This window comes from Eleginops maclovinus, chromosome 16, assembly GCF_036324505.1.
Source record: "Eleginops maclovinus isolate JMC-PN-2008 ecotype Puerto Natales chromosome 16, JC_Emac_rtc_rv5, whole genome shotgun sequence".
NCBI lineage: Eukaryota > Metazoa > Chordata > Actinopteri > Perciformes > Eleginopidae > Eleginops > Eleginops maclovinus.
The window spans coordinates 1,664,975-1,676,006 of NC_086364.1; the positions used below are offsets into that span (position 1 = coordinate 1,664,975).

Sequence of the window (11,032 nt, forward strand, 5' to 3'; positions counted from 1 at the left end):
CAGCCTCAAAGAAGCTGCCCAAGACCTGGCCAAATTGTGGGGTATCTCTCCTGTATTTCCCGAGAAACGCAACAGGCGTACGAAAACCTATTTCGACGAATTGTGTGAGGACGAAAGGCTTACGAATGCAGAGGAGAATTTTAAAGTGTCGGTCTTCTACGCCACTTTAGACATAGTCGTTGCGCAGGTGGGTCGCAGGTTTGAAAGCATGCGAGAAGTGGCACGAAGGTTTGGGTTTTTACGCCCCGAGGAACTCATCTCGAAATCCGATGGTGAGTTATATGCATCAGCAAGTACTCTGGCTGCGCAATATAATGACGACTGTCATTTAGAAGCGCATTACTACCCGCTCTAAAAGAAATTGAACGTGGTGGGGTACAAGATTTGGCACGCACTCTCTTTGTGAAACACAGTTCCATATTGTCCAGTCTGCCTGACGTTGCCACAGCTATAAAATTGTTCTTGACCATACCCGTAACCGTTGCAACAGCAGAGAGGTCGTTTTCTAAACTAAAATTGATAAAAACATACTTGCGAAGCACTATGTCGCAAGATAGGCTACGGGGCCTAGCCATCATTTCTATAGAGAACAGGCGCGCTCGCAAGTTAGATTTAAACGGTGTGGTTAGAGACTTCGCTCATAGGTGCGCTAGGAGGAGTGCCCACATATACTCGTATCCAAAGATGTAAATGCTCTGTTTATCATCATTAATGTTACTTTTATTGCTGACTGTTGTTGCTGACTGTTTCATTGTTAGAATTATATGTAATAAATGGATTGGATAGCCTACTCTGTGTACAGAATATTAATGGGTTAACAAAACATCTATATAGGCCTATGGATTAAATGGGCATGGGATGTCAGGGGCTGAGTTGCAGCATCTTTTTCACTATTTTATGCAATCAAAACACACACACACAGGCCTATATATATATTAGGATATATATATAAAGAGAGAGAAGTAGGAGTAGGCTAGTAGTAAGGAGGCCGTGGCAGGTGGCGGTGGGGGGCCCCAGTCTAAGTACCTGCAGGGGGGCCCCAAGTGCTTGTGTTACGCCAGTGACCCGAACTCACCGGCGAAATAGTCTTCTTGTTGTGGAAAGTAAAGCTGAATCATCATTTCTCGCTGCCAGCTCCTCTCTTGCACGGGCTGCAGCATTAAAAAGCCCTTCGCCCTCCGGCTGCTCCGACATGGTGCTAATTAACAGTTAAGTTAACAAAGGTATGTGATTTGAACAACGACAACTCGCTCCGCTCCCGCCTAAAGGAGGAGGCGGGCCTATCTGCAACGTCATTTCGCCTAGTCAAAACTCTTTATTCAAGATATCTCTAATTACATTTTGACTAGGCAGAATGAAAGTTACAGATATCTCCAATTTCAGATATCTCTTATCAAAATTGTTTTCAAGATATCTATAACTTGATAATAGATATCTACAATTCAATATGACTATCGCTAACTCCATATCTACAACGTCATTTCGCCAAGTTAAAACTTAATTTAACTATCTGAAAATGAACATGTAGATATCTTGAATTAAGGTGAATTAAAGATATCTTGAAATGGAATTATGACTAGTCAGCATCAAATTGTAGATATCTCAAACTGGAATTACAGATATCTGCAACACATATACAGTCTAGCTATTAAATGTTAAAAGGGCTTGCCACAGGTACTACAACCTCCGTATCTGTCCATGACGTCACACGGCCCAGAAAGACTTTTCCCATTGACTTATGTAAGGTAGTGACCTGTTTGCGCCACAGGGTGGCACTGTGGCGCTGTTGACGCAAGTTTCTGAGGTTTGCTCCGGGAGGGACGCCATGTTTTTTTTAGTGTATCTGCCTGTGTTCTGGAAGGTAAGCGTGGTCATAGCGTCCCGCATTATCAAATGTTATGTTAGAACCGATTCCTTTTTTTGTTGGTTTGCTCACGTTTATTGTTCAGTCACATGTCCGACTAAAGTCCGCTGTTGTTATTAACATTGTGTTTGACTGTTTGACGTCTTAATCGTGTGGTGAGTGGGTGGCTAGCATGCTACTGGGGCCTGTGTGAGCAGGGCGGGAATGTGTGTCTTGTGTTGGCGGTTTAACAGTGATGTTTATTTTTTATTTTGTGATATATGTTGTTGTTGTTTTTTTTTAAGTTGATTATTGTTTAAGAAGATTTATTGAGAGTGTATCTGCCTGTGTTCTGGAAGGTGTCCATGAAGTCTGGTGGAACAAAGAATAAAAAAAGGTCTCAGCCACAATCCGAACTCCTGTGTCCGGTGTCTCCTTCCCTCCGCTCGCTCCTCGACAAATAAACAACAATTAATAAACACAACGCAGAGTCCAGGGGAGGTGAAGAGGGTCTGGCAGCGGACGCGCCAGAGGCAGCGGGTTACATCTTTGGTGCCGTGACCCGGATTGTGACGCTCCGAGACCAAAGACTGAGAGCAACTGAAACGGACAGCGCCCTACATCCCAAACAACGCTGGATGCCCGGGCTGCATCTTCATCAGTGAGCGGACGGTGTGCCCAGTTTCAGCTCTTCCTGATAAACTGTGTGAAGAATACGGCTGGGCATAAGGGACAGTTGCTTACTGTTGCATGCCTGCTTCTGGAGAGTGCAGTGGAAGAACGTCCACCTTCACCAGCGTATCCTTCCAAACATTGAGTGGGACATTAAAGTGTGTGATTTTTGTGTAAAAAAAAATAAAAAAATGCTTTGAAAGAAATTTCATTTAGTAACAATATTATGAAGTGGTAGTGCTAGTGGTTAATTGCTATTCTTGACATTTTAGAAGTTTGTGTACAAGGTTGTGTTAAAATTTGATAATAGTGTTGCACATACTTCATGACACGTTATCATACAAGACATAATAATCTCACGTACAACATTTACATTCTGAGGTAGCCTTGCAGTATACAGATTCAGCCCCAGCTAGTGAGACAAAATGTGGAGTGACTATGCAGATTCCCCATTAAGGCTGGAGGCAACCTCTGCTGTGGCCTCAGACATTAAATCCTCCCATGGTCCTGCAACAAGCCCCCACCATGGAACCCAAATCCACCCTTTGAGTGATGGGGCCATGGCGGACCCTGGCATGGTGAGCCCACAGCACCACGTAAGAGACCCTCACACCCACGGGCACCCGCCAAGGCCTGAAGTAAGCACACAGCTGACCCCACTACCCCCAGTGCTGTCCCCTTACTGGATTAATCCTGCCAAAGCACCCACCTGGCGAGGCTTTGAACCTACAATGCAGGCTCCCTTGCCCAGGTTTGACGTCACACCAGCTGCAGGACTAAGACATCAGACCAATCGGTCAGATTACAATTTGCCAAGTGTCATGTCTTCAGTGGATGCTCCTGTGCCCCAGCCAGCAGTGCAGACGGTTACTGGCCCTGCTAACCCACCTCTAGCTGATCCCTATGGGTCCCAAGCCTCCTTACCTCTTCACAGCCCCCCACATCCCACCCAACCAGAAATGCAAATGGTGCCACAGCCCTCCGTGAAACACCCAGCTGCCGTTCAGCACCTCACCCAGCCCTTTAAACCTGGTTCTCAAGGTTACACTGGCTATGCACGCTCTACTCCTGCCCCCCAGGTGCATACAGCACCAGGCCCTGTGCACTACCCTCAAGATCCTGTATCCCCCATTCCGGCGCCTGCCACCGGTGCATGGGATCCAAACACAACAATGCCCAGCCCTCTGAATATGGTAAATGCAGCTTCTAGCCACACAGCTCCTCTTCAGGCCCCCGCCTCAGTGCAACTACAGACACCGACAGTCAACCCGCATGCCATCATGTATCCTGGCGCTTTCTCACATGCCATGCCCCAGCCTCAACCCACGAACCCACTCATGCACTCATACCCGTCTGGCCCACCTCCAAGGACTCCTGCCATAACCACAGCTAACCCTGGCGTCTCACAGATGACCTATGGCGGGTTCATGCAGACTCATCAGGTAAAGAATGTCCAAGTATTCACAGGTAACGCGGATAGCAAGATACTTGTCGATGATTGGACACGTGATATGCAGTATCTTCTGGAGGCAATAGAGTTGCCCACACATCTCCGCTTCTCTACTGTGGTGCGACACTTGAGTGGTGAGGCCAGGAAACTGGTCCTGAACCTTCCCCCCCATGAACAGACCCCAGAGAAGGCATTCGAGGAATTAAGAGCAGAGTATGGTGACACGCAGGGCTCCTTGGATCCACTGGCCGACTTCTATGAGTGCAGCCAGCGGCCAGGGGAGTCTGCCTGCTCTTATGCTATTGTGCTGGAGTCTACATTGCGGGCTGTGGAGGAGAACCAAAGAGGAGGCAGGCCCTTTCCTGATCGTGATAGTAAACTCACCCGGCAGTTTCTGAGAGGGCTTAATGATGAAGAGGTATATGCAAGGATTGTACCAATGAAACCCAGGCTCTTCAGCTTCAGAGAGCTGCAGGTTGAACTGCGAAATCTAGCAAGAGAAACTAAAAAGTTCCAGTCACAACACAAATCAAAGAAAACATATGCACAAGTGCATGTTGCATCTGAGAGTAGTGCACTCGTGAAGACGGAGAGAACAAAACATGCCTCAGAGTTATCAGAGCTGACGGAGATGGTCCGAAAGTTAACCCTGAGTCAACAGGAACACATGGCTAAGTTGTCTCACCTTGAAGCAAGAATCACTGCTCCAGTCCCCATCCCTCCCCCAAGACCCCAGCCACCTCCAGTGAATCCCATCCCCAGTGCAAGTGTCACATGCTACCGGTGTGGGAAGCAGGGACATATAGCCCGTGTCTGCAGAGAAGTCTTTCCCAATCCCAACCCAGCATGGGCTCAACAACCTCAACCAGTGAGCCCTGCAGAGGTGAACACGCCTGGGTCATCTCGGCCTTTAAAACGCCTAGAGCCCATGGTAGCCGGGGAAACCATGGGCGGGCAGCAAGGTCCCCTATTGCAGAAAGAAGAGACCAGTGATGGAGTAAAGGGCCCTCCCTTGGTGGGTCCCAGGAACGAGGGAGAGGTGGAAGTCAATGGAATAAAGTGCAGGGCCCTCATCGACTCTGGCTCCCAAGTAACAACTGTTACTGACACATACTGGCGTAACCACCCCATCCTTCGAGAGCAAAAGCTGCAGTCCTCTAAAGTACCCATAGAAGGCGCTGGAGGCCAGAAAGTGCTTCATCGAGGTGTCCTGTGCATCGAATTGAAGGTAATGGGAAAAGAGTACAAGACTGTACCAGCTTTTGTCGTTCCAGATTCTGAATATCGCTCCACAGTCCCTCTGCTTGTAGGGACCAATGTCACTCGTGCTGTCAAAAGCCATCTCCAAGCAACCTATGGCCAGCAGTTTCTCCACCAAGTCAAAGAAAGCCATCCAGAGTGGTACACAGCTCTACTGGAGGTTGGAGACACCAAACAGAGTGAAGGCGATGACACAGTGGGCCCTGTTGTGTACACCGGCCGGAAGATCTGCATTCCTGGAGGGAAAGAGATGGACTTAATGTGCAAGATTAAAGCAGGCCCACAGAGGAAGACTTACACAGCCCTGATTGAAGGCCACCCATCCCTGCAGCTCCCTCAAGATCTTTTGGTTGCAAAAGTGCTTGCTGATGTGAAAAGAGGCTGTGCCCCAGTCAGAGTAATGAACCTGTCCCAGCGTGCTATTATAATCAAACCGCATACACAACTAGCCAATGCTTTCCTGGTGGACAATGTTGTGGAGTTTCCTGATAAAAAGCAGGGGGACGGGGAAAGTGAAGGGGACAATGGAGCCTGTCTGAGCTTCGATCAGGTGGTGGCGGGCTGTGCGGTGGATCTTAGTGAAGCGGCGGTGGAGAACGAACACCAGCGCTCCCTCCTTAGGGAGCTGGTGGAGAAGAATGCAGGTGTGTTCTCACAGAATCCCACAGACTATGGCCACACAAAGACTGTGCAGCATGAAATCCCTCTGGTTGACTCTAAGCCCTTTCGGCTTCCATATCGCAAGATCCCCCCCTCCCAGTGGCAGGATGTCAGACGATTGTTGAGTGAGATGGTGGATGCAGGAGTCATCCGGCCTAGTAAGAGCCCATATGCATCACCCGTAGTGATCGTAACTAAGAAAGATGGGTCACTGAGGCTGTGCATCGATTATAGGAAGCTCAACTCCTGCGGCACAAGAGACGCTTTCCCTCTGCCACGGATAGAGGAGGCCCTGGAGGCTCTGGGTCAAGCAAAGTACTTCTCCACTCTCGACCTCACATCTGGTTATTGGCAGGTGGAAGTAGCGGAGCAGGACAGGCACAAGACGGCGTTCAGTACTCCCATGGGGCTGTTTGAGGCTAACAGAATGCCGTTTGGGCTACAGAACGCTCCGTCCACCTTCCAGAGACTCATGACCTGCTGCTTTGGTGATCTCAACTTCACTCATCTCCTGATTTATCTCGATGACCTCATTATATTCTCCAAAACCTTTGATGAGCATCTGGAGAGATTGCAGCTGGTGTTTGATCGGCTTCGAGAGCATGGCTTGAAGTTAAAGCCCTCCAAGTGCTGGCTGGTGAGGGAAGAGGTGCAGTATTTGGGTCACTTGGTGTCTGCAGAGGGCGTCAGGACAGACCCGGAGAAGATCAGCAGGGTCAAGGAGTGGGCGCGGCCTACCAACCGGAGAGAAGTGTTGCAGTTTTTGGGATTTGCTGGATACTACAGACGGTATGTGCAGGGCTACTCCGCCTTAGCTGCTCCCTTGTACCGTCTCACCTCTGGTGACCCCAGGAAGAAAAAGAGAGGTGGAAAGAGAAGTGTGGATCCTGACCCACCCTTCCTGTGGACTAATGAGTGTGAGGAGGCATTTCAGTCCCTAAAAAGAAAGCTGATGACTGCTCCCGTACTGGGCTACCCAGACTACAGCCTGCCGTTTCTCCTTCAGACTGACGCCTCTGGGGGTGGGCTTGGCGCTGTTTTGGCACAGGTGCAGGATGGAGCTGAGAGGGTCATAGCCTACGCCAGCAGAGGTTTGAGCCCGGCAGAGACGAGGTATCCTGCACACAAACTCGAGTTCCTCGCTCTAAAGTGGGCGGTGACAGATAAGTTCTATGACCATCTCTACGGACGCAAGTTCTCTGTTCAGACAGACAACAACCCCCTTAAGTATGTGATGACCTCAGCGAAGCTGGATGCTACGGGCCAGCGGTGGGTGTCGCGGCTGTCTGCATTCGACTTCGACATCCAATACAGACGGGGGCAGAGTAACTCAAATGCCGATGCTCTCTCTCGTTTGTCCACTCAGGAAGTAACCCAGGTCCTACAAACTTGCCCCCAGCGGGTGACCAGCGAGCAGTGGGAGACACAAACCATGCCAGAACCAGAAAGCCCTCCAGGTGAGGGTGCTGCTGCCTCCACAGAGCCTGTACCCAGCCAACTCCCAGAAGCAAGTGAGCCCTATGGGGACGTGGGGACAGAGTCACTCCCTGCCATGACAAGGCAGGAGATCCGCACAGCGCAGAAGGGAGACCCTGTGATTGGCCCAGTCTTGCACTTCAGGAGCCGGAACCAAAAACCATGCCGCAGCGAGAGGGTCGGAGGGGGTGAGCAAGTGTGCCTTCTCTTAAAGGAGTGGAGGAGGCTAACGGTAAAGGATGGAATCATGTACCGCTGCATTCAAGACTGTCAGAGAGGGGCAGTGGAGCAGCTTCTGCTCCCAGAGAATCTCCGCACAGCAGTCAAGACTGCTCTTCATGATGACTCAGGGCACTTGGGATTTGAGAGGACATTGCAGATGATAAGAGAAAGATTTTACTGGCCAAGAATGTTCCAGGAAATCAAGGCGTGGTGTGAACAGTGTGAGAGATGCTGTCTCAGAAAGACTCCTACTGCAAATCTCAGAGCTCCCCTGGTCAGCATCCACAGTAGCACACCGATGGAGCTTGTTTGTGTGGACTTTTTGACCCTGGAGAAATCCAAAGGTGGTATTGAAAATGTGCTAATTGTGACAGACCACTTCTCCCGCTATGCACAAGCCTACCCCACCAAAGATCAAAAAGCACGCACAGTTGCTAAGGTGCTATGGAGAAACTATTTCTGCAGGTTTGGCTTCCCAGCAAAATTGCATGCAGACCAAGGGCGCAATTTTGAAAGTGCTGTTGTGAAAGAGCTGTGCAAGTGTACTGGCATCACTAAGACACACACCACACCATACCACCCCCAGGGTAACGGGACCACGGAAAGGTTCAATAGGACCCTGTTAAACATGCTGGGGACGTTAGAGCCTCACTTGAAGCCCCGCTGGCATGAGCATTTGGATGCTATGACACATGCATACAACTGCACACGGCATGACTCGACTGGGTTTACACCACATTACCTGATGTTCGGTAGACATCCCAGACTCCCAGTTGACCTGATTTTTGGGCTCCCCACCAAGAATGAGCCAGGTGGGTACAGTGATTATGTCCAAACTCTCCACGACTGTCTGTCACAGGCTTACGCTCAGGCCAACCAGATGTCGCGGCAGGCTAAGGAGCAGCAGAAGAAGTACTATGACAGAAAAGCAAAGAGTCAAGTCTTCAGTCCAGGGGATAGAGTTTTGGTCAAAGTATGTCATGTGGAGGGGCGGCAGAAACTGGGAGACAGGTGGGAGTCTCGTCCATACATTGTGGTGAAAAAGCAACCTGGCATCCCTGTGTATGTGGTGCAACCAGAGAATGGAGGGACAGAAAGAGTGATTCACCAGAACCTCCTGACACAATGTATGTTTCTCCCAGTTGAGCAGGGCGGAGGAGCAGTGGGAGAGGAGGCTTTGGATGTGAGAGAGGCCGGCACTGAGTCGGATACAGCTGAGGACTGGATGACGGAGGATGCAGAGGAAAATGTGGGGAGAACACGAGCTGGGAGAACAAACAGACAGGATGAGCACACAAGCACAGAGAACATGGACATGGATGCAGGACAAATGAGTGGAGGGGAGACAAGTGGAGCTGTAGTTGGTGACAACACCCCTCAGGGTCCCAGTTTCCCTAGGAGAAACCCACCAAGGAATCGACGTCTCCCACAGAAACTAAGCTGTGAGGCCCAAGTCATAAAGTCAGAGGGTGACCAGGAGAAGATCAGAAGAGGATGGAAGTTGTGGCAGAGGGTTAAAGCAAGACGAGCAGCAGGCCACGTGTAACACAGCAGTTGTAGTACTGAGTATCTGAGTGGTAGTTACATACGCAGTCATGACACAACCCAATCATTTATTCACCACACATGTATTACCTCTAATGAATTTTTCATTGTTTGAGCGCCACACGTTAAGTGGGTGGTCTTTGTTCTGTTTATATTTACATGTTTGGTTTCATCTGATGGCTGGGACGCCATCAATTAAAGAAGGGGCGGATGTAAGGTAGTGACCTGTTTGCGCCACAGGGTGGCACTGTGGCGCTGTTGACGCAAGTTTCTGAGGTTTGCTCCGGGAGGGACGCCATGTTTTTTTTAGTGTATCTGCCTGTGTTCTGGAAGGTAAGCGTGGTCATAGCGTCCCGCATTATCAAATGTTATGTTAGAACCGATTCCTTTTTTTGTTGGTTTGCTCACGTTTATTGTTCAGTCACATGTCCGACTAAAGTCCGCTGTTGTTATTAACATTGTGTTTGACTGTTTGACGTCTTAATCGTGTGGTGAGTGGGTGGCTAGCATGCTACTGGGGCCTGTGTGAGCAGGGCGGGAATGTGTGTCTTGTGTTGGCGGTTTAACAGTGATGTTTATTTTTTATTTTGTGATATATGTTGTTGTTGTTTTTTTTTAAGTTGATTATTGTTTAAGAAGATTTATTGAGAGTGTATCTGCCTGTGTTCTGGAAGGTGTCCATGAAGTCTGGTGGAACAAAGAATAAAAAAAGGTCTCAGCCACAATCCGAACTCCTGTGTCCGGTGTCTCCTTCCCTCCGCTCGCTCCTCGACAAATAAACAACAATTAATAAACACAACGCAGAGTCCAGGGGAGGTGAAGAGGGTCTGGCAGCGGACGCGCCAGAGGCAGCGGGTTACACTTACATTGGGAAAGAAACGTCTGTAAATCAGTGGATCTTTTTTTAAAACTAAATAAAGTACCCAGTATGAACCCTGTTATAGCCCTTATTAAAAACATTAGGTCCTTAAAGTTGTAAAATGTGCTAAAAGCTTTATCCAGATTTATTTCCTCTCTCCATTCATTCTACTGAGTCTAGAGCAGGAGATCGGCGGCGGGGCTTAAGGGGAAACTCAACTGCACTTGCTCTATGCTCTCGACAGCCAGGCATGATGGGTAATTTGTGACGTTTTGCTCTGGAGCATCTCAGACCATTTTGTCTTCATGCGCCAATGAGCAGCTCTCATAGGAATGAATGAGGCCCCGCTTCTAACGCTGTATCCAGTTCTTATGCATCCATGGTTCACACAGACAAACCTCAAACGGACTATAAACTGTAAACAAAAATCATGTGCGCTGTTAAGAAATTTGTCAGACATTACTCGGGAAAACACATACATTTCGGCAATTTCTACCGTAGCTCCACCATGGAGCATCGGCAGGCTATTCATGCTGCTGTTAATGTGGAGAGTATATCAACAGACGGACAGCGCATATGATTATATAAATCACTCAACGTGCGTCCAAGAACATTATACCACATAATGAGAGACGTTCTGCAGTGAGGAGGAGGTTTCACTGACGACGGGGCTCTGATCAGATTGTGCCACAGCCTTTTTGCTGTACTCGAGTCGGGACCAGTGAGGGGAGCAGTCACAAAAGCAAATATAGCCTAGTTTATGTTTATAGTTCTTTATATCTCTGTGAATTAATGATTGATTTCAGCAGTGCCGCCGCTCCCATAACGCGCATTACGCGCTGTGCGTAGGGCACCAAGTGTCGAGGGGGCACCACCAAAAATAGCCTAATGAAAAATCGTCATAATAATTATAAGGCCGAAATTATTTCAGTAGACTATAGAAATATGAGGCACTTTTTAGGCATACTACTCAAAGGTACCGATGGTGCCCCCCTCTCCCCTCCCCCCTCCCCTCCCCACTCACTCATCACAACTCATAATGTTT

The 11,032-nt window shown here is 48.9% G+C and overlaps 1 protein-coding gene across 1 annotated transcript; it reads left to right on the forward strand.

Moving 5' to 3' along the window:
• Window positions 1-3,594: 3,594 nt before the first annotated feature.
• Window positions 3,595-9,859, forward strand: LOC134878197 (uncharacterized). The gene is made up of 2 exons (XM_063904078.1): window positions 3,595-8,395; window positions 8,726-9,859. Exons 1-2 carry the CDS (start codon window positions 3,688-3,690, stop codon window positions 9,127-9,129), a joined length of 5,112 nt encoding a protein of 1,703 aa, XP_063760148.1. The 5' UTR covers window positions 3,595-3,687; the 3' UTR covers window positions 9,130-9,859.
• The last annotated feature ends 1,173 nt before the right edge of the window (window positions 9,860-11,032 follow it).

Coding starts and splice junctions, on each gene's coding strand:
- LOC134878197 (XM_063904078.1), top strand. CDS start 3,688: ATGCCCAGCCCTCTGAATATGGTAAATGCAGCTTCTAGCCACACAGCT. Junction 8,396..8,725: donor CCCCACCAAGAATGAGCCAG/GTGGGTACAGTG, acceptor TGTTTCTCCCAG/TTGAGCAGGGCGGAGGAGCA.